Genomic DNA, 25,735 nt, shown 5'->3' with positions numbered 1-25,735 from the left:
TAAGAGTAGGGCTGTAGATCGAACACTAACCCACACTGCATAAGGAAAGAAACGGCATCTTCCCAGCTCCCCCTCATATTTATCCGGCGTCGGAACCTTGGGCTCACGGAAGGACACCGCTCCAGACGCGGCAGGCGAGATGGGTGAAACCGGTAGTGGATCCTCCACCGGAAACTTGCGCTGGTTCTGGACCTCCGTCAGACCGGTAGAAAGGTTCCGAACTGCCAACGCGATCTCCTGTAGCTCCGTGCTATGATGGCCCAACATCTTCTCCTGATGGGTAATGGCATGGCGAACAGAGTCCAGGTCCGCTGGGTTCATTACTGGCCGGATCGTTCTGTCACGAGTTACAAAGCCAGAACCCAGAAGCAGACCAGGACAAGGTAAGTTGAAACGAAGGTGAGTGTTTATTTACAAAGTCAAGAGTGATGCTGAATAATCCAGGAACAGAGCGGGCGGCGTTGATTAGTTGTTGGGGGTGCAGTGGTTGATCCAATCGCGGCTCGGCAGCCGCCGACCACCAGGCAGAGGTTGGATGAAGGTTCCGGACGAGTGACTGCAGATGGAACAAAACGGAGGTAAGTAAACAACAAACCAACAAGGTGCAAAACAACAAAACTAACGCTAGAAGCTCTAAGACTGATACTCTGGTAAACCTACTGTTCATGGCTAACGATCCGGCAGGGAATGGATGTTAGGCCAGAGCCTAAGAAGGGTGATGATCAGGACCAGGTGTGCAGATTGCTGATGGGATGCAGGTGCGGAAATCAAGAGAGCTCCCCGGAGCGTTCCAGAACCCTCGGGAAACTGGAGATCACGAGCAGAAAAACTAGTCCACAGACAGGACCCGACTCAGACTGCCGGGATCGTTACAGATTCTGCCTCCTCAACCCTCCTCTCCTCACTTTCTGCATCTTTTGACTCTCTATGTCCCCTATCCTCCCGGCTGGCTCGGTCCTCCCCTCCTGCTCCGTGGCTTGACGACTCATTGCGAGCTCACAGAACAGGGCTCCGGGCAGCAGAGCGGAAATTGAGGAAAACTAGACTCCCTGCGGACCTGTCATCTTTTCACTCCCTCCTCTCTAAATGTTCTTCCTCTGTTTCTGCTGCTAAAGCCACTTTCTACCACTCTAAATTTCAAGCCTCTGCCTTTAACCCTAGGAAGCTCTTTGCCACCTTCTCCTCCCTGCTGAATCCTCCTCCTCCTCCCCCTCCCTCCTACCTCTCTGTGGATGACTTCGTCAACCATTTTGAAAAGAAGGTTAACGACATCCGATCCTCATTTATTAAGTCAAATGACACCGCTGGTCCTGCTCACACTGCCCTACCATATGCTTTGACTTCTTTCTCCCCTTTCTCTCCAGATGAAATCTTGCGACTTGTGACGGCCGGCCGCCCAACAACCTGCCCGCTTGACCCTATCCCCTCCTCTCTTCTCCAGACCTTCTCTCTATACACCAAGTCACTTGGCTCTGTCATATCCATATTTTCTCCTTTCCCCCTTCTGATAACCAGGTGGCGAATCGCATCTCTGCATGTCTGGCAGACATATCAGTGTGGATGTCGGATCACCACCTCAAGCTGAACCTCGGCAAGACGGAGCTGCTCTTCCTCTTCGGTGACCCGATCCTGCTGGTTCATGCTCTACAACATTCGCAGAGTACGACCCTACCTTACACAGAAAGCGGCACAGGTCCTAATCCAGGCACTTGTCATCTCCCATCTGGATTACTGCAACTCACTGTTGGCTGGGCTCCCTGCCTGTGCCATTAAACCACTACAACTTATCCAGAACGCTGCAGCCCGTCTGGTGTTCAACCTTCTCAAGTTCTCTCATGTCACCCCGCTCCTCCGCACACTCCACTGGCTTCCAGTTGAAGCTTGCATCTACTACAAAACCATGGTGCTTGCCTACGGAGCTGTGAGTGGAACGGCACCTCCTTACCTTCAGCCTCTGATCAGACCCTACGCCCAAACGAGGGCACTACGTTCATCCCCCTCTGGCATGCTAGCCCCCCCTACCTCTACGGAAGCACAGTTCCCGCTCAGCCCAGTCAAAGCTATTCGCTGCTCTGGCACCCCAATGGTGGAACAAGCTCCCCCACGACGCCAGGACAGCGGAGTCACTGACCACCTTCCGGAGACACTTGAAACCCTACCTCTTTAAGGAATACCTGGAATAGTCTTACAGTAATCATTCTACACCCCCCCTCCCCCAGTGGTGGTTGTCCCACTGGCTATCCTAAGTTGAATGCACCAATTTGTAAGTCGCTCTGGATAAGAGCATCTGCTGAATGGCTTAAATGTAAATGTAAGGACTGATCAAATCAAATCAAACTGTATTTGTCACATGAACAGGTGTAGACCTTACCGTGAAACGCTTACTTGAAAGCCCTTAACCAACAATAAAGTATTAAGAAAATAGAGTTAAGAAAATATTTACGAAATACACTAAAGTTAAAAAATTTAAATTAATGTTTAAAAAAAATAAGTTACACAGTAAAATAACAATAAGGCTATATACAGGGGGTACCGGTACCGAGTCAATGTGCGGGGGTACAGGTTAGTCGAGGTAATTTGTACATGTAGGTAGGGGTAAAGTGACTATGCATAGATAATAAACAGCGAGTAGCAGCAGTGTAAAAACAAAGCGGGGGGGTCAATGCAAATAGTCTGTGGGTCCATTTTATTATTTGTTCAGCAGTCTTATGGCTGTTAAGGAGCCTTTTTGGACCTAGACTTGGCGCTCCGGTATTGCTTGCCGTGCGGTAGCATTGAGAACAGTCTATTGGGTGACTTGGGTAACTTTCTTTGGGCCTTCTCTGACACCGCCTAGTATATACAGAGTTGCAATGATCATGAGAACGGTGAGGAATCAGCCCAGAACTACAGTGGGGAAAAAAAGTATTTAGTCAGCCACCAATTGTGCAAGTTCTCCCACTTAAAAAGATGAGAGGGGCCTGTAATTTTCATCATAGGTACACGTCAACTATGACAGACAAAATGAGAAAAAAAATCCAGAAAATCACATTGTAGGATGGCACCTGTTTGAACTTGTTATCAGTATAAAATTGATTTGCATTTTAATGAGGGAAATAAGTATTTGACCCCTCTGCAAAACATGACTTAGTACTTGGTGGCAAAACCCTTGTTGGCAATCACAGAGGTCAGACGTTTCTTGTAGTTGGCCACCAGGTTTGCACACATCTCAGGAGGGATTTTGTCCCACTCCTCTTTGCAGATCTTCTCCAAGTCATTAAGGTTTCGAGGCTGACATTTGGCAACTCGAACCTTCAGCTCCCTCCACAGATCTTCTATGTGATTAAGGTCTGGAGACTGGCCACTCCAGGACCTTAATGTGCTTCTTCTTGAGCCACTCCTTTGTTGCCTTGTCCGTGTGTTTTGGGTCATTGTCATGCTGGAATACCCATCCACGACCCATTTTCAATGCCCTGGCTGAGGGAAGGAGGTTCTCACCCAAGATTTGACGGAACTTGCACAATTGGTGGCTGACTAAATACTTTTTCCCCCCACTGTAGTTCTGGGCTGATTCCTCACCGTTCTCATGATCATTGCAACTCCACGCGGTGAGATCTTGCATGGAGCCCCAGGCCGAGGGAGATTGACAGTTATTTTGTGTTTCTTCCATTTGCGAATAATTGCACCAACTGTTGTCACCTTTTCACCAAGCTGCTAGGCGATGGTCTTGTAGCCCATTCCAGCCTTGTGTAGGTCTACAATCTTGTCCCTGATATCCTTGGAGAGCTCTTTGGTTTTGGCCATGGTGGAGAGTTTGGAATCTGATTAATTGATTGCTTCTGTGGACAGGTGTCTTTTATACAGGTAACAAGCTGAGATTAATGTGCTCCTAATCTCAGCACGTTACCTGTATAAAAGACACATGGGAGCCAGAGATCTTTCTGATTGAGAGGGGGTCAAATACTTATTTCCCTCATTAAAATGCAAATCAATTTATAACATTTTTGACATGCGTTTTTCTGGATTTTGTTGTTGTTATTCTGTCTCTCACTGTTCAAATAAACCTACCATCAAAATAATAGACTGATCATTTCTTTGTCAGTGGGCAAACGTACAAAATCAGCAGGGGATCAAATACTTTTTTTCCTCACTTTATATAAGGTCCCACAGTTGACAGTACATGTCAGAGCAAAAACCAAGCCATGAGGTCGAAGGAATTGTCCGTAGAGCTCCGAGACAGGATTGTGTCGAGGCACAGATCTGGGGAAGGGTACCAAAAAATGTCTGCAGCATTGAAGGACCCCAAGAACACAGTGGCCTCCATCATTCTTAAATGGAAGAAGTTTGGAACCACCAATAATCTTCCTAGAGCTGTCCGCCCAGCCAAACTGAGCAATCAGAAGAGAAGGGCCTTGGTCAGGGAGGTGAACAAGAACCCAATGGTCAATCTGACAGAGCTCCAGAGTTCCTCTGTGGAGATGGGAGAACCTTCCAGAAGGACAACCATCTCTGCAGCACTCCACCAATCAGGCCTTTATGTTAGAGTGGCAAGACGGAAGCCACTCCTCAGTAAAAGGCACATGACAGCCACTTGGAGTTTGCCAAAAGGCACCCAAAGGACTCTCAGACCATGAGAAACAAGATTCTCTAGTCTGATGAAACCAAGATTGAACTCTTTGGCCTGAATGCCAAGAGTCACGTCTGGAGGAAACCTGGCACCATCCCTATGGTGAAGCATGGTGGTGGCAGCATCATGCTGTGGGGATGTTTTTCAGCAGCAGGGACTGGGAGACTAGTCAGGATCGAGGGAAAGATGAACAGAGCAAATTACAGAGAGATCCCTTATGAAAACCTGTTCCAGAGCACTCAGGACCTCAGACTGGGCGAAGGTTCACTTTCCAACAGGACAACAACCCTGAGTACACAGCCAAGACAATGCAGTAGTGGCTTCGGGACAAGTCTCTGAATGTCCTTGAGTGGCCCAAACAGAGCCCGGACTTGAACCCGATTGAACATCTCTGGAGAGACCTGAAAATAGCTGTCCAGCGACGCTCCCAATCCAACCTGACAGAGCTTGAGAGGATCTGCAGAGAAGAATGGGAGAAACTCCCCAAATACAGGTGTGCCAAGCTTGTAGTGCCATACCCAAGAAGACTCGAGGCTGTAATCGCTGCCAAAGGTGCTTCAACAAAGTACTGAGTAAAGGGTCTGAATACTTACGTGAATGTGATATTTCAGTTTTAGATTTTTAATAAATGTGCTAAAATTTCTAAAAACCTGTTTTTGTTTTGTCATTATGGGATATTGTGTGTAGATTGAAAAGGGGGGAAAAAAACAATTTAATCAATTTTAGAATAAGGCTGTAACATAACAAAATGTGGAAAAAGTCAAGGGGTCTGAATACTTTCCGAATGCACTGTAACATAGTAAACGTAAGTCCAGGACACTCAAATTAGTATGATACAGTTGAAGTCGGAAGTTTACATACACCTTAGCCAAATACATTTAAACTAATTTTTTCACAATTCCTGACATTTAATCCTAGTAAAAATGCCCTGTCTTAGGTCAGTTAGGATCACCACTTTTTTTTGAGAATGTGAAATGTCAGAATAATAGTAGAGAGAATGATTTATTTCAGCTTTTGTTTCTTTCATCACATTCCTAGTGGGTCAGAAGTTTACATACACTCAATTAGTATTTGGTAGCATTGCCTTTAAATTGTTTAACTTGGGTCAAACGTTTCGGGTAGCCTTCCACAAGCTTCCCACAAGAAGTTGGGTGAATTTTGGCCCATTCCTCCTGACAGAGCTGGTGTAACTGTGTCAGGTTTGTAGGCCTCCTTACTCGCACACGCTTTTTCAGTTCTGCCCACAAATTGTCTATAGGATTGAGCTCAGGGCTTTGTGATGGCCACTCCAATACCTTGACTTTGTTGTCCTTAAGCCATTTTGCCACAACTGTGGAAGTATGCTTGGGGTCATTGTCCATTTGGAAGACCCATTTGCGACCAAGCTTTAACTTCCCGACTGATGTCTTGAGTTTTGGAGCAGTGGCTTCTTCCTTGCTGAGCGGCCTTTCAGGTTATGGCAATATAGGACTCGTTTTACTGTGGATATAGATCATTTTATACCTGTTTCCTCCAGCATCTTCACAAGGTCCTTTGCTGTTGTTCTGGGATTGATTTGCACTTTTCGCACCAAAGTACGTTCATGTCTAGGAGACAGAACGCGTCTCCTTCCTGAGCGGTATGACGGCTGTGTGGTCACATGGTGTTTATACTTGCGTACTATTGTTTGTACAGATGAATGTGGTACCTTCAGGCGTTTGGAAATTGCTCCCAAGGATGAACCAGACTTGTGGAAGTCTACAATTTTTTTTCTGAGGTCTTGGCTGATTTGTTTTGATTTTCCCATGATGTCAAGCAAAAAGGCACTGTTTGAAGGTAGGCGTTGAAATACATCCACAGGTACACCTCCAATTGACTCAAATGGTGTCAATTAGCCTATCAGAAGCTTCTAAAGCCATGACATCATTTTCTGGAATTTTCCAAGCTGTTTAAAGGCACAGTCAACTTAGTGTATGTAAACTTCTGACCCACTGGAATTGTGATACAATGAATTAATTATAAGTGAAATTATCTGTCTGTAAACAGTTGTTGGAAAAATTACTTGTGCCATGCACAAAGTAGATGTCCTAACCAACTTGCCAAAACTATAGTTTGTTAACAAGACATTTGTGGAGTGGTTGAAAAACAAGTTTTAATGACTCCAACCTAAGTGTATGTAAACTTCTGACTTCAACTGTATGTTACGTTTGGTATGGCTACATAAGACAGAAGGTTACTTAAGGCAAAAACTAAAGTAGGGTGGTTGGTCGGGTTGAATGGGTGGGCGTATAACGCGAACATCTAGCAACCCAAAGGTTGCGTGTTCTAATCTCATCACGGACAACTTTAGCATTTTAGCTAATTAGCAACTTTGCAACTACAGTACTTACTACATTTCAGCTACTTTACAACTACTTAGCATGTTAGCTAACCCTTCCCCTAACCTTAACCCTTTCACCTAACTCCTAACCTTAACCCCTAGCATAGCTAACGTTAGCCACCTAGCTAATGTTAGTGTTAGCCACCTAGCCAAGGTTAGCCACAACAAATTGGAATTTGTAACATATCAAACGAATTGTAATTCATAATATATCCTACGAAATGGATGATGGACATTCACATATGAATACATACCATACGAAACGTAACATATCATACTAATTTCAGTCTCTCGGATTTACATTTACTATGTTACGTCTACCACTGAGTCAAGGTTGTTCCACCACCATTACGGTTCAACGTTTTATTTCATTGATTTAAAAACAAATCTTGGCCTTTAAAACAAAATCCTTTTAGAGGTATACAGATGTGAATATGCAAACTACTACTTCTTCCATTTCAAGTTAATGACATTGAAAATAAACATGCACTGTTATACCCCCCACCCCCGTTTCACACTTGCAGAAACTGAATTTCAAAGTCCAAGGGCAACATCTAGTGGAAAAAGAGAAAAACTGCATTTCCAGAACTTCACTGGGCACTGGAATACAGATTTTTTTAGCACTCGAAAACTTTATATGCTAAAACCACAAAACATACACTATATATACACAAAAGTATGTGGACACCCCTTCAAATTAGTGGATTTGGCTATTTCAGCCACACCAGTTGCTGACAGGTGTATAAAATCGAACACACAGCCATGCAATCTCCATAGACAAACATTAGCAGAAGAACGGCCTTACTGAAGAGCTCAGTGACTTTCAACGTGGCACCGTCATAGGATGACCCCTTTCCAACAAGTCCGTTCGTCAAATTTCAGCCCTGCTAGAGCTGCCCCGGTCAACTCTAAGTGCTGTTATTGAGAAATGGAAACGTCTAGGAGCAACAACAGCTTAGCCGTGAAGTGGTAGGCCACACAAGCTCACAGAACGGGACCACCGAGTGTAAAGTTAGCCGCCATTGGACTCTGGAGCAGTGGAAACGCGTTCTCTGGAGTGATTAATCATGCTTTACCATCTTGCAGTCCAAAGGATGAATCTGTGTTTGGCGGATCCCAGAAGAACGCTACCTGCCCGAATGCATAGTGCCAACTGTAAAGTTTGGTGGAAGATTAATAATGGTCTGGGGCTGTTTTTCATGGTTCGGGCTAGGCCCCTTAGTTCTAGTGAAGGGAAATCTTAATGCTACAGCATACAATGACATTCTAGACTATTCTGTTTCCAACTTTGTGGCAACAGTTTGGGGAAGGCCCTTTCCTGTTTCAGTGTGACAATGCCCCTGTGCACAAAGCGAGGTCCATACAGAAATGGTTTGTCGAGTTCGGTGTGGAAGAACTTGACTGGCCTGCACAGAGCCCAGACCTCAACCCCATCGAACACCTTTGGGATGAATTGGAACACTGACTGCGAGCCAGGCCTAATCGCCCAACATCAGTGCCCGACCTCACTAATGCTCTTGTGGCTGAATGGAAGCAAGTCCCCACAGCAATGTACCAACATCTAGTGAAAATGTTCCCAGAAGAGTGGAAGCTGTCATAGCAGCAAAGTGGGGACAAACTCCATATTAATGCCCATGATTTTGGAATGTGATGTTCGACGAGCATACTTTTGGTCATGTAGTGTATATCAGAGGATACTTAGTGTCATGTACTAGCTTTACATACCGTAACGTTTTTTGGCACGGAGTCATGATTATAAAAGGGTACATATTACAAAAGATTCAAAGCGATTCGTCTTCTCACCGGAAGTTACACGCACAATAGATGATGTAACACGGTAGAAACTTCTGGAACACCAGTCCTTTTCATTCCTACGAAGGTCGATTAGACACAGACACATTAGCTACTGTACTGAGTCGCTTTCTTCAAATACGAAGGAGTTTTCTTGTTATATTTCACTAGCTAGCTTTATCAATTGAAAATGCCAAGAGGAAGCAGAAGCCGGACGTCAAGGATGGCCCCTCCAGCCAGGTATGCAAATTGACAAAATCATGACATTAATAACGCATTGACAGCTAGCTACATTAGCTAGTTAACTTAGCATCAAGCAAGCTGCCTGACTTTACTTGCATCCTTTCCCAGTGTTTCCTCAGTCAATATGTAATGCTTGTTAAACGGTGTCTCTTTCAAGGGTGTTATGATAGTCAGCTAACGTTAGCTAGGTAACAAATTGCTAGCTAGCTATAAATATGGTATTTGTAAGCTAGCTAGGTTGCTAGACACTTCTGGTTCTGCTAATGACGTTAGGTGAAACTGATAATAATAATAATAATAATAATAATAATAATAATAATAATAATAATAATAATAAGATAAGAAGGAACTACATGTACTGAATAGATATATCTGGTAGGCTAATCTTTACACTACACTAATTTACTTTGTTCTATGTTACTGAATTGGCCCAGAATAACTGAGGTTGATGCTGTTAATGGATCAAATTCAAGTTCTTCATTGACACATGATTGAGTTGACACTTGATTGCTCATCTCTCTCTCTTTCTATCAAACCAGGATGGCCCCACCTCCCATGGCCAGGGCTTCACCCCCTCCATCCTACGCCCCAGTGCCCGCCCGTGCCCCTCCGTCCGCCATGGCAGCCCCAGCCGCCGCTGCTCCCCGGCAGCCAGGCATGTTTGCGCAGATGGCCACCACAGCCGCTGGGGTAGCTGTTGGCTCAGCTGCAGGGCACATGATCGGCCACGCAATGACCGGAGGAATGGGTGGGGGTGGAGGAAGCCAGGAGGCTGCCAAGCCTGATGTTACCTACCAGGTAGGTGACCACAGCTTAATCACAGTAGGTGACAGGGCCATGATATTGAATTGGCTTTGTGTCATGTAGCCTAGTTAGTAGTGGTAGTGATGAGAGTATGAGCAAGACAGAGAGAGAGGATAAGCCATGGAGGATTATACCCTGTGCCAGTCCTTAAAGAAAGGGCATCTAAACAGTTGAGAATAACATCAACACTAACCTCAAATGCTTTATTATGTTTCTCAGGAGCAGCCCCAGCAGTACCAGCAGCAGTATCAACAGCCACCTCCCATGTACCAGCCAGCCCAGTATCAGCAGCAGCCCCAGTCTATGTTCCAGCAGGAGCCTGCCCCTCAGCAGGGAACCTGCTCCTACGAACTCAAGCAGTTTATTGAGTGTGCACAGACCCAGAGCGACCTGAAACTCTGTGAGGGCTTCAGCGAGGTGCTCAAGCAGTGCAAGTTCTCTAATGGTGAGTTTAAAAGTGTGTGTATGTGTGTTAATACAATCTTAGCTGTTACTGGAAATATTTGTGAAAAAGAGGGTGCTTTATGTGTCCCTGAAATTTTTAAATAATGAAGTTGTATCATGACTTGTATGCATTCATTAGATTTGATCAGTTGACTTGTTGCCTATCCCTTGACTTCCCTGGTGTCACCTTTTGGAATAGGATTAAGATTAGGGTTTTATGGCAGCGAGTGTTCTTCAGTCTGGTTCCTGGATAGTGTTCTGTAGGTGTGTGGCATTCATTCAATTAGGTCTCCTGAGTCAAATGAGCTAATTTGTTGAAAGCCCCACAAAGCGTAGCTCGGCCCACTTTAAAGTGGAACTGACAGAGTTTTAGCGACATGAAATCGTATTAAAATCTGTTCATATACACCCCAGGAAGAATTACTGCTTTTTTATTAATTTTTTTGCATTTTCTGACAAGCGAGCACTTAGGTCATTTTCATAAATTCATAGAATGTTTGGGAATGATGTAGAGTAAGGCATTTGTCAAAATTCTATAGAAATAAGAGTGGGAAAGCTGCCATGCGTTTGGACAATTTAATAGACACTGCACTAAATAAAACGTAATAAAAACATCTGTCTTGTCCAGGACTGGACTTTACGCAGACCGGTGCGCCATAGCCAATCAGAGCTACTATAGTTCTATATGCAAATAAGCCATTTGCCACACGGACCTGCCATCATTCACTTTTAACCTTACTGTGTGTTTACAGGCAGTAGCAACAGCATAACTTTATATCATTAGAACGCAGTAGCCAAAAGCTACAAAATACACCTGAATGGATTTCTGCAAATATTTAAATACCACGGGAGTCCTCTTACATTTGGGAACTTTACAGTCCTATTGATCAAACAACCATGAAAAGGTAGGCTCTCTCTCCCTCAGTTGCCTATGCACATCAACAACAACAAGATCAACAACTGTTAGCCAGAGCGAGATTAGCAAAAATGTAACAAGGGAACAGTAGATAAACCCTCTCAAACTTTTTCAGCTTGTAGTTGGCCGTCAAAAATTGCACTGATAAACGACGGGGAATAGTAGCCTGCTCGCCCTTCTGCAACTTGCCTGCAAATGCATGCTTGTCCCAACCCACGTTTTGACAACTGAATGGGAACTTGCCTGCCTGCCCATTTGATTGATGCGAAATACGTTTGATTGACAACTAAGAGATATGGTAACTGTGGATTACAGTTAAGTTCAGCATAGGTAGCGAAGTGATTCACATCTTGCTAGCTAACCAAATGACACCTGCATATCTAGCTGTAGCCACAGAAAAACGATATGGGGGGTAAAAAGTTGTCCACTCCTCCAATGACATAACATCCTCCTAGCAGCTAGCCAGCTAACGCTAGGCTCCGTGTTTTTAGTTTGGTAAATAAATAGCTACATAAATAGATAAGCTAGCCTATTAGCCACATTATGACTGACTTGTGATCATTGCACTTGCTAGTTTCATTGTATTAACATTCCCAGCCTTAGTTAGATGTCAGTTTTTGTCCAAAATTGAGTTTTAAAACTGAAACAGCGCATCCCGAATGCCTGAAGGAAGCAAACAATGTACTGTACCAGGCCAGTTGTGATTTACAACCTGATAGCAATATTTGTTGGACTACCAAGAAATGTATGGTGAATTATATTAACCATGCATTGAACTGCATCCATCTATTCTTCCAACAATGCCTTCTCTACGTCATTTAATTTTGAGTAAAATAGAACCTATTTTTAAAACCTCTTCTAAAGTTGGTTTTGTAGCATAAACTGGGAAAAATACTATGATTCTGTTTGTTTCATATCTGCAAAGTAGTTCAAACAACTGTCAGTTCCACTTTAATGTATATCCTCAGAGATGCTCATAATAGTTACGGGGGCCCACTCAATATTCTTGGCCCCCAAGTTCTTTAACCACAAATGTATGCAATACACTGAGTGGCCGTAGGGTGATGTAGCACTATGCGACATTAAATCATGAAATGTGTAGCAGCTCATGCCAGGCGCTCACACTTTTGATTTCACTGTGAGTAAGGACTGCCCCCCATTTCCGGTGAGGGCGTTGCTGGTTAAAAAAAGTTAACAAAAAAGTTTCCCTAATGTTGTGCCGGAGCTGGTTCTAGTGGTAGTGCTGCTGCCACACATGGCCCCTGGAGTCCCTCTCCTCTACATCCCCATCTCAATGACCACTGCATCTGTCAATTAAAAACTACAAAAAACATACAATTTTCCAAAATGTAATTTTTTATTTTTCCTCCACAGGGATGTCCTGAGAGGGAGACGAACAACCCCATCAATGCTGAACAGACAACATACACACAATACTACTAAACAGTCATTTGTTTTGGCAGTTGATCAAATAACTGTTAATCATGTATGGACAATAAAAGCATTTCTCATGTTGATGCTGTGAAGCTTGTAATAATAGTCTTATGTATATGTTTATATTTTTGGGTTTGTTGCAAGTTGTTTAATTTGAAATAAATTACACGTTTGATTGGCTTTAGTGCTTAAACCTGGGGTGTATTCATTACGTCTTGCAACAAACTGTTTACATTTAAGAACCAAATGGAAGCAAATGAAACTGGGAGAGACCTACCTGAATTTGTCCAATAGAAACTCGTTTTAGTTGCAAAACATTTTCTGTTTGTTGGAAACGGTTTGCTACAGAATCGGTGTAATGAATACACCCCTGTTGTAAATTAACCTCATCCCTAGGCTCAGCCGGCTGGGGATGAGATTAGTTATAAATCTACTTGAAGTATTTTAAAGGTGATATTCCCTCATAGCCTGGTTAAACCAGACTGAAAATAGCAAGTGAAATCAGTTAGGATGCCAGGCTAACTCCCTCATAGATCACAATGTAAACTTCATTGTTGGTAGATATTCCCTTGGTCCACCCATTTCCATCATATCTGGATTAGGGTTGTACAATCGCAATTTGCTTGTAACAAGCATATGATCTAATAAAGCTCATTTGAATCACATTAAAGAATCTTGGTATCTCTTGTTCTCTCATCCCTGATGGCTTTCTTGCACCCAGTGATTAATGTGATGCAGTATTACATAAATTGGATCATCCTTTTGGAACATTTTAAGTAACACTAGTCTAGAGCAAGAAGCACATGCAGTTATTTGTATGCCGTTTCTTTATTATTGAAGGGCTACTACTACAGTACATTTATATATATGGTTTATTTATGTAACACCTGTTATGCCCATTCTATTATATGAGACGGATTACCTGTTGCATGCAAACTATTAGCTGGGGGGTAAACGTGCAGTGATCTAGCTGGAGAGGAATCGTTTTGAATGGGGGGGTTGCGGTCACTGATTAGAATGTAAAAGGGGGTGTTATTTCATGAATATGAAGAAGATATGTGTACACGTGTAGAGGGCCTGTGCTCTTCAACTAGCACAGATTTATTTTTGGCATCTGACATTAGCATTCACCCTTTTGCTATGCTAACACAGTCCACCATGAAGACTGACCAGCTGTGTTGATATCGTAAGTGAGCCAGTTGCTCGTTTGTTCCTTATTTTATATGAAGTGTTTGGATTATGATGGATTTAACTGCATTGTAAGGACTAAACACGCATTGATTGATACGGTGAGTGTTGATCGTGGGAATTTCGTGTTTGTTCAATTTGACAAGACCGCGATTTAAAAGGTCATAGTGATAGGAGCAATATGTACTACAGCAGTTAAGGCTGATATAAGATTTGTTTCCAAAATGAATTGCGATTCAATCGGTTAATTTGTAACAATGCTGGAAATTGTGTAACAGGATGATGATGCTCGACTCCACTCAGAACAGAACAATCCCACAAAATGCAATGCTCGCATGCATGCATTGTGATGATGACAGATGAATTCTATCTAGGAATGGTTACATTTATTATTAGTCCATAAAATCCATTAAAAATAAAAATCTGGAATATATTTGGCACTATTTTGGAATACTTTTAACAAAACTTTAATCATTATATAATGTCGCGTTTATTCACGTGCTACTCTGAACTAGGAAACTCAGAAATGTCCGACTTGCTAACTGCTTGAAGCGGCACGTGTATAACTACAACCAGTTAGCAAGTCACACATTTCCGAATTTCCTAGTTCCGACTAGCACGTGAACGCGGCATAATGCGTAGGCTAAATCAATATATATATATATATTAATGGGTTTATGAATAACCTAGTGTGATGTGAAATAGCCTAGATATATCTATTATTATATTCTGTCACACGTTGTTCTTTCCCTCTGGTCATGGCTCCCTGCGGAGGGGGCCGGGGGCGGGGCTTCTAAATGTCATTACATCGGCAGTATTTAAGCCAGTTCAACATGGCATCTGCATCTCTATCCCGGGTCCCTCTGTTCTGTTTATTAGACATATCCAGCCCCTACCATTTAAAGGGTCCATTTGCAGTGTGCACATGCCTCCTGTCCCTCTTGTGTGTTGAAAATATAATTATACAACCATTGTCAAACAATTGGGCTACTGTCACCAAAAACCTACATCAATTGTCTCCTATGTGCTTGTCTATATTGCTGTTAGAGTTTAGAATGGAATTACATTTTTACTTTAAATTTCATACATTTAACTGTGTTAGATTTTACTAACTTATTACATTTTTTGTTAAAAGGGCAATCAACTTCACAAATGCAGCTCAGTTCAATGAGAAAGTGAGTTTGCCCTGTATATGACCTGTTGTGTTTTTTTGTTCCCAGCTTGTTGTCAGCAGCAGCAGTACAGTAGTCTAGTTGCCTTGGATAACCAGTCACGCCTACATGACCAAAGAGGATGAGATCCCGGATTGGGTGGGAGCTCAGGAGTTCTATGGCAAATATGACCCCAAGGAGATCCTGGGAAGGTATGGTATCATTTGTATGTCATATGGGATTGTTTACATGAACCTCACATGAGGTAAAAAGAACATGAACCCATTTTCTATTCATTCACTGCATAGAAATAGCCTGGCCCCAGATCTGTTTGTGCTGTATACCCATAACAAACTTGCATGTCAAATCATAAATGTTTGGCAATGCATCACAATGACCATATGAGTTGGCTATACAGCCCAAAATGATCTGGGACCAGACTAGAAAATAAATAATAATAAACAGAAACTCTAAACACACACCAACCTCCCCTCAGTCTAGACTGGTTATGGAAGGGAGTTGGGGTTCTGTGAACTCACTATTAAACCCTGTCATCAGGGACATCCTTTGTGTTGTGTCACTGTGTGCTGTTTGTTAGTCAAGTGAGGTATGCCATTACGTAACTAAACTATGCATTGTTGAGCCGGGAGGCGTTCATTTGAGGACAAAGGTTTTGGCACTGAACACTACTAGTGATTGGTCAGCTCGTAGAGTCATTATGTCATCCCACTCGGATTCACACAGGGGGTCACTTATGTGATAAAGAAATGGCGTTATTTTCAAATTAAATTGTATTTCACATGCGCCGAATACAACAGGTCTAGACCTTACTGTGAAATGCTTACTTACAAGCCCTTAACCAACAATGCAGTTCAATAAATATTTACTAAATAAACTAAAGTAAAAAATAAAATAAAATAAAAAGTAACACAATAAAATAACAATACCGAGGCTACAGTCAGGTCCATAAATATTTGGACATTGACCAAGTTATTATTAATTTAGCTGTCTACCACAGCATTATGGAGTTGAAATTAAATAATGAATATGAGCTGAAAGTGCAGACTTTCAGCTTTCATTTGAGCGTATTTACATCCAAATCAGGTGAACGGTGTAGGAATTACAGCACTTTTTATATGTGCCCCCCCCCTTTTTTAAGGGACCAAAAGTAATTGGACAATTGGCTGCTCAGCTGTTCCATGGCCAGGTGTGTGTTATTCCCTCATTAGTTAATTTACAAGTAAGCAGATAAAAGGTCTAGAGTTGATTTCAAGTGTGGCATTTGCATTTGGAATCTGTTGCTGTTAACCCTCAATATGAAGTCCAAAGAGCTGTCACTGCCAGTGAAGCAAGACATCATTACGCTGAAAAATCAAAACAAACCCATCAGAGAGATAGCAAAAACATTAGGTGTGGCCAAATCAACTATTTGGTACATTCTTAAAAAGAAAGACCGCACTAGTGAGCTCAGGAACACCAAAAGGCCCGGAAGACCACGGAAAACAACTGTGGTGGTTGACAGAATAATTATTTCCCTGGTGAAGAAAAACCCCTTCACAACAGTTGGCCAGATCAAGAACACCCTCCAGGAGGTAGACGTATCTGTGTCAAAGTCAACAATCAAGAGAAGACTTCAGCAGAGTAAATACAGAGGGTTACCACAAGATGTAAACCATTGGTAACCCGGAAAAACAGGCGACCAGATTAGAGTTTGCCAAAAAACATATTTAAAAGCCTGTATAGTTCTGGAACAACATCCTATGGACAGATGAGACAAAGATCCATTTATACCAGAATGATGGGAAGAGAAGAGTATGGAGAAGGGAAGGAACTGCTCATGATGCGAAGCATACCACCTCATCTGTGAAGCATGGTGGAGGTAGTGTTATGGCATGGGCATGTATGGCTGCCAATGGAACTGGTTCTCTTGTATTTATTGATGATGTGACTGCTGACAAAAGCAGCAGGATGAATTCTGAAGTGTTTAGGGCTATATTATCTACTCAGATTCAGCCAAATGCTTCAAAACTCATTGGATAGCGCTTCACAGTGCAGATGGACAATGACCCGAATCATACTGCGAAAGCAACCCAATACTTTTTTAAGGCAAAGAAGTGGAATGTTCTGCAATGGCCAAGTCAATCACCTGACCTGAATCCAATTGAGCATGCATTCACTTGCTGAAGGCAAAACTGAAGGAAAAACACCCCAAGAACAAGCAGGAACTGAAGACAGCTGCAGTAAAGGCCTGGCAGAGCATTACCAGGGAAGAAACCCAGCATCTGGTGATGTCTATGGGTTCCAGACTTCAGGCCGTCATTGACTGCAAAGGATTTGCAACCAAGTATTAAAACTCACAATTTAATGTATGATTATGTTAGTTTGTCCAATTACTTTTGAGCCCCTAAAATTGGGGGGCTATGTATAAAAATAGTTGTAATTCCTACACGGTTCATACAATAATTTTGACAAAACCCTTAAATTAAAGATGAAAGTCTACACTTAAAGCACACCTTGATTGTTTCCTTTCAAATCCATTGTGGTGGCATACAGAGCCAAAATGATGCAAATTGTGTCACTGTCCAAATACTTATGGACCTGACTGTATATACAGTGGGTACCGGTACCGAGTCAATGTGCGGGGGGTACAGGTTAGTCGAGGTAATTTGTACATGTAGGTAGGGGTAACGTGACTATATGCATAGATAATAGACAGCGAGTAGCAGCAGTGTAAAAACAAAGGGTGGGGGGGGTCAATGTAAATAGTCCGGGTGGCCATTTGACTAATTGTTCAGCAGTCTTATGGCTTGGGGGTAGAAGCTGTTAAGGAGCCTTTTGGACCTAGACTTGGCGCTCCGGTACCGCTTGCCGTGCAGTAGCAGAGAGAACAGTCTATGACTTGCGTGACTGGAGTCTTTGACAATTTTTTGGGCCTTCCTCTGACACCGCCTGGTATATAGGTCCTGGATGGCAGGAAGCTTGGCCCCATTTACTGGGCTGTATGCATGACCCTCTGTAGCGCCTTATGGTTGGATGCCAAGCAGTTGCCATACCAGGCTGTGATGCAACCGGTCAGGATGCTCTCGATGGTGCAGCTGTATAACTTTTTGAGGATCTGGGAACCCATGCCAAATCTTTTCAGTCTCCTGGATGGGGGGAAAAGGTGTTGTCGTGCCCTCTTCACGACTGTCTTGGTGTGTTTGGACCATGATAGTTTGTTGGTGATGTGGACACCAAGGAACTTGAAACTCTCAACCTGCTCCACTGCAGCCCCGTCAATGTGAATGGGGGCGTGTTCGGCCCTCCTTTTCCTGTAGTCCACGATCATCTCCTTTGTCTTGCTCACGTTGAGGGAGAGGTTGTTGTCCTGGCACCACACTGCCAGATCTCTGACCTCCTCCCTATAGGATGTGAGCCATGACCAGCCTTTCAAAGCACTTCATGGCTACCGACGTGAGTGCTACAGGGCGGCAGTCATTTAGGCAGGTTACCTTCAGTTTCTTGGACACAGGGACTATGGTGTTCTGCTTGAAAGATGTAGGTATTACAGACTCGGTCAGGGAGAGGTTGAAAATGTCAGTGAAGACACTTGCCAGTTGGTCCGCGCATGCTCTGAGTACACGTCCTGGTAATCCGTCTGGCCCCGCGGCCTTGTGAATGTTGACCTGTTTAAAGGTCTTGCTCACATCGGCTACGGAGAGCGTGATCACACAGTTGTCTGGAACAGCTGGTGCTCTCATGCATGCTTCAGTGTTGCTTGCCACGAAGCGAGCATAAAAGGCATTTAGCTCGTCTGGTAGGCTCGCGTCACTGGGCAGCTCACAGCTGGGTTTCCCTTTGTAGTCCGTAAAAGCCCTGCCACATCCGACGAGCGTCAGAGTGTAGTAGGATTCAATCTTAGTCCTGTATTGACGCTTTGCCTGTTATTTTTTTTTGCCATTGTTTCTCACGAGTCTCACATAACTTTAAGCAAGATAGAACAGATCAAAGAGGAGACAATTCATCGTAGTCATGTACTTGCTTTTGTGGTCTAATGCAGCGTTATGTCATTATATGGGTAGGGGAGGGATAGGGGAGGGAATGGCCGGCAGGGATGTAGCTCAGTTGGTAGAGCATGGCGTTTGCAACGCCAGGGTTGTGGGTTCGTTTCCCACAGGGGGGCCAGTATGAAAAATTAATAAATCATGTATGCACTCACTAACTGTAAGTCGCTCTGGATAAGAGCGTCTGCTAAATGACTAAAATGAAAATGTAAATATGGAGTATAGGCCTACTTGCAAAGTGCAGAGGGTTCTCAAAAAGAAAATGGTAAGGATGAACATGTTTTTGAGGTTGCCTTAATATATAAAGCTGTGCTTCAGATATTTCAAATATTTTATCTGATAGGGATAGACAATCAGTCTCAGCCTTTTGAGATTTTAGCTCTAGGATATGTTCTGCATTAGATACACATTGTGTCCTGTATTGGTTTATTTAGGCTTGTATTACATCCTATATAATCTCTTGTGGACAGATGCACGTAACATATATGGTAGTAAAATAAACGGTAGTAGCATCTGTCGACAGACTGTGGGATGCGATGACCAACAAGGAACTTTGTTCGGGTACGCAGATTTTTCTGTCACTTATCATTTGGACAAATCAGGATTTCGCATCTTTCGAATTTCGGAAGTGGATGGGACATTTTGCCCATAGACTTGCCCGAAACATGCTGAGTTTCCATTTAGAGAAATGGAGACTTCGCTAGTCTCGTTAGTACATTTTCTAATTATAGTACATCCTATAGAGTGATGATCAGAGGGTTGTGGGTTCAAATCCCTGGTGGGGCACATTGCCGTTGTTTCTTTGTTATGGAACAAATCTAACAAGATAAGTTCCACTTGAGTATTCAGCTGTACAAATAAAAACTTGAAATGTGTGTGATGTAATTTACTACCTACCTAGATAAGACGCTGTTTGTTGACGTTTGTTTTTCTGTCCTTGTGCCTCAGGGGGGTGAGTAGCGTTGTGCGACGTTGTATTCATAAACAAACCCAACAGGACTATGCGGTCAAAATCATCGACGTCACTCCTTCTGACAAGATCTCGGCTGCAGAGATCGAGGAGATCAAAGATGCCACCGTGAAAGAGATTGATATTCTCAAGAAAGTCTATGGAATGGACAACATCAGTAAGCAAAATAACACCATATTACGTACATTATTGACACTTTAATGGAACTTAAGGTATATAACAACAAAACTACTTGAAAAAGCTTGAGGAAGAAACTTACACATCCATCTAGCCTATTCCTGGAATAGGCTTAATCTAGGTTCAGAAAATTAGCTCTATAAAAACATTATTCACACATCTTGTGGAGTACATTGCCATGAATCTCTGGATTTCTGAAGTTTAACAATAACTTTGTTCAAAGGTTACTCGGTTATGTCTATGCATCCTAGAGGGTTGGACAACTTTAGCATTTGCTCTCCTCTACTGCTCCATAACCATATTGACTGCACATCACTTGTTTAGCTAGAAAAGGTCAAATTGATAATATATATTTTGTGTAACTCTATGGCTGCGATTACACAGGCAGCCCAAGTATGATATTTTTTCCCCACATTGGTTTTTCGACCAATCACATCAGATCTTTTCACATCATATCTTTTTCAGAGCTGATCTGATTTGTCAAAAGACCATTTAGTGAAAAAATATCAGAATTGGGCTACCTGTTCTTCTGTTTGTAGACATGCCTCATAACAGGTATATTATCTCTCCACAGTCCAGCTGAAGGACTGCTATGAGTCCAAAGCCTTCTTCTTCCTGGTGTTTGACCTGTAAGTATCCAGACAGACTCTCCAGCATACAATCACGTAATCTGTCAATTTCCTAACAAGGAATCATATAAATCTTTATTTAACATTTAAAAAACACTTTCCAATCAAGATACGAGGAAGAGTGACATTTTTTATGCACTGATGATTTTGTCAGTGATTATACAGAATACATTTGACTCAACACTTTCTGGCCCTCAGGATGTATGCATAACAATATAATCTGTCTCTCTCCCAGGATGAAGAGAGGAGAGCTGTTTGACTACCTCACAGAAAAAGTAACTCTGAGTGAGAAGGAGACCAGGTCAGAAACTCTACCTCACACACATTCATTCACTATCTTATTGTCGTACATCTGGGTTTGATCAAATCCTCTCTCCTCAAAAATGTATATCTGGACAAGACTGTTTGGGGTTGAGGGGTTCATTTGAGGGACATTGAGAGATTTGCTGTGTGAGTGGTTTAGAATTTGAGTGATTTGGGGCTAGTTGGTTTGGCCCCTATGAGAAGAGTATTGTATGTTTAGGGAGTGTGAGAGATTTAGATCAGAAGGGACAACATTTCCCTATTTCCCTGTAGGAAGATCATGCGTGCCCTGCTGGAGGTGGTTAAGTTTCTCCACGACCAGAACATCATCCACAGAGACCTGAAGCCTGAGAATATCCTGCTGGACGACAACATGGACATCAAGCTCACTGACTTCGGCTTCTCCCTGCAGATTGAGCCCGGACAGACACTCAACGGTTAGTTAGTAGTTTCTATCGACAGATGTGGGGTCTACGACTGGCAAAGAAAATCTAGTTAATTACTGTAACACTCAATCTCATTCTGACTGAATGAGCAGTGAAATCATTGTAGAAGATCGACGGAATCTCCCATTTCCAATATGGCTGCCTCTGTTCCAATGTCCATACTGGCATACCACGTAGAATGAAGCATTAAAGCGGAAGGTAGTGAGCGCTACATACTGGCTGCTCAGTCAGTGGAAAGAAGCCTCGTGTTTTGAACGCTGTGGCACTAAGTTAGAACACTAGCTGTCAGTGCTACGCAGAGGAACCCTTTCTATCTAGTCAACGCCCCTAAGTCCTCGTCCACAACCCACTCCCCTTCCGTCCTGTCCCTGTCGTTAGCTCAAGCAAAGGTTAAGATGCAACAGGACACTTGCTGAGCTATTTGCAGTTCCCAAATCATTAGGAGCATGTGTTGACCTTTCAAAGGTGACTTCTCAGCATGCACAGAATTTCAGACTAGGAACTGCAGTCAGTTTTTTGTGGAAAAATACAATCCCACACTTATACATTTGTCAACAAATACTATATAGGTTCAGGTTGAATGATATACATGCAAATAACATTCAATTACTGTATCAGCTTGAGAATGATGCTAAATGTATTGTATTTTTACTGTATGTAGTGTATGTTTTCATGTACATTTATTGTACTCATAATTATGACAATATTAATTATTACTAATTCACCTAGCAATGCCCCCTCTATCTGTTTTCTACGCCAGAGGTGTGTGGGACCCCAGGCTATCTGGCTCCTGAGATCATTGAGTGCTCCATGGACCCCAACCACAGGGGATACGGGACTGCAGTCGACATGTGAGTACTCAGATTACACACAACTACCCATTCACCTTTCCATCTACCCGCTGGATACCAGATCATGGTTAAATACTGTACATAAAGCTTCTCTGTCCTCCCACTATTGGAGGGATGCGACACCATTCTTCCATGAGAAATGCCATCATTTGGTGTTTTGTTGATGGTGGTGGAAATGTGGTCTCAGGCTCAATTGGTTTGCGATCTGGTGACTGAGACGGCCATGGCATATGGTTTACATCGTTTTCATGCAAATCAAACCATTCAGTGACCACTCGTGCCCTGTGGATGGGGGCATTGTAATCCTTTGTAGGCATAGCCATGGTAGCCAAAATAATGGCCGGCCCAGCATTTTTATACATGACCCTAAGCATGATGGGATGTTAATTGCTTAATTAATTCAGAAACCACACCTGTGTGGAAGCACCTGCTTTCAATATACTTTGTATCCTTCATTTACTTGTGTTTCCATTATTTTGGCAGTTACCTGAATATTATATGGTCAAATAAAGTCCTAGAAAAAGTGTCACTATAATCCTGATGATGATTTATTGTGATTCCAGATGGAGTTCAGGGGTGATCTTGTACACCCTGCTGGCTGGATCCCCTCCTTTCTGGCACAGAAAACAGATGATGATGCTTCGTATGATCCTAGCTGGGAACTACGACTTCTCCTCTCCTGAATGGGACGACCGGTCCGACACTATCAAAGACCTAGTGCGTTTGGAATGATACTAACACTATAGCTTCAAAACATGGTTAAAACTATACTTCTGATCTCATGGATAGTCAGCTGCATCCTAACACATTCAGTATGTGTGCCACATGGGAATAAAACCCACCACAACCCTGGTGTTGCCAGCATTATACTCCAACTAACCGAGTCATTCTACCCTTGTCAGCACAAGTTGGCCCTTTGCCTTAAAGAAAACCTTGATAAAGCTTTACCACTGTTCTTATTGGGCCGGTGGGCTCTGTGACATGTCACATAAACAACAGTGCACCGTATGGTATGGCATAACACACACATCACCTGTATTATTATTATTATCGTATCAGTTTCCTGCACATGTAGAGAGACAACATGCTTTTAGAGAATAGACCTGTATTTCAATATACTGAGGGGTATGTACTTGCTTTTGTGGCCTAATGCAGCGTTATGTCATTATATGGAGTATAGGCCTACTTGCAAAGTGCAGAGGGTTTCAAAAAGAAAATGGTAAAGATGAACATGTTTTGACACACATCACAGGCTGGGAGCAGCGCAGGGGCTGCTGCCGAGCAGCGCCCCTGGAGCACAACGGGTAGTGCCTTGCTCAAGGGCAGAACGGCGGTAGGTTGTATACGGGATATTGAAGCCGGTAACCTTCGGCTGCCGGCTCACTCCTTGCAGATTTCCTCGCTGGCAGCTCGGGGGTTTGAATCCTCCGGTTACCGGCCTGCCCTTTAACCTCGAGGCTGCTACCTCCCCCTAATTTGAGAATGCCTACATTTCTCCAGCCCCATCCTTCAACTGTCGGAATGACTACTTTTTTTTTGGGGGGGGGGGGGGATTCTTTACTGTTGCCTCACGTCTCCCTGTTCAGATCTCCAGGATGTTGGTGGTAAACCCAGATCAGCGTTACACAGCCCAAGACTGCCTGAACCACCCCTTCTTCCAGCAGTATGTGGTGGCTGAAGTACGACACTTCACCCCCAAGAGGAGGTTCAAGGTAAGAGCAGCAACACTATACAAAGATTCCCATGTGATGTCACCATGGTTGGGGATCTATGTTTATGAGTTCAGAAATCCTCATGGAAAATGAGTTTTCTGAATGTCAATATCGAAACTGACTGGGATCGATGGCAATATGATACTGTAATAGTCATAGGTAAAATAAATCACAAGTCTACTGATGTACATAGAACCAACACATTCTTTCCCTCATCCTCATGTCACCAGGTCGTCTGCATGACAGTGCTGGCTGTGATGCGCATCTACTGTAATTACCGCCGCGCCAAGCCTATCACCAAGGAGGTGATCAAGAGCGACCCGTACGCCATCAAGCCCATCCGCAAGCTAATCGACGCCTGTGCCTTCAAGATCTACGGCCACTGGGTCAAGAAGGGCCAGACCCAGAACAGAGCCGCCCTGTTTGAGAACACTCCCAAGGCCATCCTGCTGTCCATGGCGGCAGAGCCCGAGGACTCCTCCATGCACTCCTGGTAATGATGATGCTGTTTGTTTCTCAGTCCAGGTCCTAAGAGGAGGGAGGTGGGACTCTACATAAGCATGCCATCTGTCCCAATTATCTATCCTTTTTAAATCCAATGTTTTTAAAATGTGTGGGGAGGTGTGTACGGCTGCACACATCTGGAGAAAGGACAGAATTGGGCTGGTATGTCGTTGGGCTCGGCTCAGGATTTCACTCCATCGGTCTTAATTGGGCTGATTGAAGCGTGGGTGTGACGCAATAACAAAAAAACACTTTGGGTTGGACACTTTAGAGATGTAGCATGAGATATAGCTTGTTTTTTGTATCAAAAAGGAGGGGGGTTGGGGGTGAAAATCCATGCCAATGGATTGCAGCTATTTGTCGCTTGACTGGTATGTCTTTTAAACCAGTGGTTCTCATACCTCCCTCGGGGACCCCCAGCCATTCCATGTATTTGATCTATTCCAGAGCTAGCAAACATGATTCAACTCATCACTAAATCAAGCCCTTGAATATGTGAGCTAGTTTAGAGCTACAACAAAATTGTGATACGTCTCGGGGTAACCGAGGAGAGATTTAAGAACCACTGTTTTAAACTATGGATTGATTTTAACGAAGACGTGGGAAATATCCTAGAACTATACCCTCCAAGACCTGCACTGAGGAATATTGGTCTGCTGTGTTAGACCACATCCACAGTGAAATGTTACAATCACTTTTCTAGGGCTTATACAGTATTGCAGGTCTCAAAGTTAAAAGATGGAAATAAGAGCATACATCCAGGCTGTCCATTCTAGTATATAGATTTGTGTTCTGAAATATTGAACCCTACTGAATTATTCCTAGATGCGGTGTTAAAAAGGTAATTTCAACCATATAATAAAGGGGCCTCAAACTCAGCACAAATTCCATATGCATACAGTGTTATGTAAAAGACTGCATTGCTCTGCATGCAAAGCTTCTTAGTGCTAGTGATTCTCCCCTTCGCTCAGTATGTGCAATGAACCCTGCATACTTGAACTGGCATGTACTAAGACATGCATTTTTTTGGGACATACATTGTGGGTTATACTGTACTTGGTCATGTACTGTAAACTGTTTAAGGGAGAGTGAACTAAAATTGTACGCTAACGTTTTGATGAATTGTATTTATTAAATCTGAACCTGATTGATTGATGTATGCTG

General features: G+C 43.2%; 2 protein-coding genes across 3 annotated transcripts; both read left to right on the top strand.

The window, feature by feature from the left end:
* Positions 1 to 8,794: 8,794 nt before the first annotated feature.
* Positions 8,795 to 13,262, top strand: LOC121566130 (coiled-coil-helix-coiled-coil-helix domain-containing protein 2-like). The gene is made up of 4 exons (XM_041876321.2): positions 8,795 to 8,996; positions 9,539 to 9,797; positions 10,023 to 10,248; positions 12,538 to 13,262. The coding sequence occupies exons 1-4, from the start codon at positions 8,947 to 8,949 to the stop codon at positions 12,546 to 12,548; spliced, it is 546 nt and encodes a 181-aa protein (XP_041732255.1). The 5' UTR covers positions 8,795 to 8,946; the 3' UTR covers positions 12,549 to 13,262.
* A 402-nt stretch (positions 13,263 to 13,664) lies between these two features.
* On the top strand, positions 13,665 to 25,726 carry LOC121566154 (phosphorylase b kinase gamma catalytic chain, skeletal muscle/heart isoform). 2 transcript variants are annotated; one of them, XM_041876338.2, is made up of 10 exons: positions 13,665 to 13,783; positions 15,006 to 15,148; positions 19,928 to 20,106; positions 20,701 to 20,755; positions 20,991 to 21,056; positions 21,332 to 21,495; positions 22,265 to 22,355; positions 22,919 to 23,072; positions 23,942 to 24,067; positions 24,298 to 25,726. In XM_041876338.2, exons 2-10 carry the CDS (start codon positions 15,066 to 15,068, stop codon positions 24,562 to 24,564), a joined length of 1,185 nt encoding a protein of 394 aa, XP_041732272.1. In that variant the 5' UTR covers positions 13,665 to 13,783; positions 15,006 to 15,065; the 3' UTR covers positions 24,565 to 25,726. The 2 variants fall into 2 exon arrangements, with proteins under 2 accessions (XP_041732272.1, XP_041732268.1); XM_041876334.2 differs by having other exon boundaries at positions 13,665 to 13,886.
* The last annotated feature ends 9 nt before the right edge of the window (positions 25,727 to 25,735 follow it).

The sequence above is a fragment of the Coregonus clupeaformis genome, unplaced genomic scaffold (genome assembly GCF_020615455.1).
Source record: "Coregonus clupeaformis isolate EN_2021a unplaced genomic scaffold, ASM2061545v1 scaf0035, whole genome shotgun sequence".
Taxonomy (NCBI): domain Eukaryota; kingdom Metazoa; phylum Chordata; class Actinopteri; order Salmoniformes; family Salmonidae; genus Coregonus; species Coregonus clupeaformis.
The sequence above is the reverse complement of the archived record's forward strand: the minus strand, read 5'-3'. Positions and strand labels throughout refer to the sequence as shown.

What these genes read in the sequence shown, in the direction of transcription:
- LOC121566154 (XM_041876338.2), top strand. Translation starts at nt 15,066, where the DNA reads ATGACCAAAGAGGATGAGATCCCGGATTGGGTGGGAGCTCAGGAGTTC. An exon ending in TTCTTCCTGGTGTTTGACCT is followed by an intron (nt 20,756 to 20,990) that starts GTAAGTATCCAG and finishes TCTCTCTCCCAG; the next exon opens with GATGAAGAGAGGAGAGCTGT. An exon ending in CCCCCAAGAGGAGGTTCAAG is followed by an intron (nt 24,068 to 24,297) that starts GTAAGAGCAGCA and finishes TCATGTCACCAG; the next exon opens with GTCGTCTGCATGACAGTGCT.
- LOC121566130 (XM_041876321.2), top strand. Translation starts at nt 8,947, where the DNA reads ATGCCAAGAGGAAGCAGAAGCCGGACGTCAAGGATGGCCCCTCCAGCC. An exon ending in AGGATGGCCCCTCCAGCCAG is followed by an intron (nt 8,997 to 9,538) that starts GTATGCAAATTG and finishes CTATCAAACCAG; the next exon opens with GATGGCCCCACCTCCCATGG. An exon ending in AGCCTGATGTTACCTACCAG is followed by an intron (nt 9,798 to 10,022) that starts GTAGGTGACCAC and finishes TATGTTTCTCAG; the next exon opens with GAGCAGCCCCAGCAGTACCA.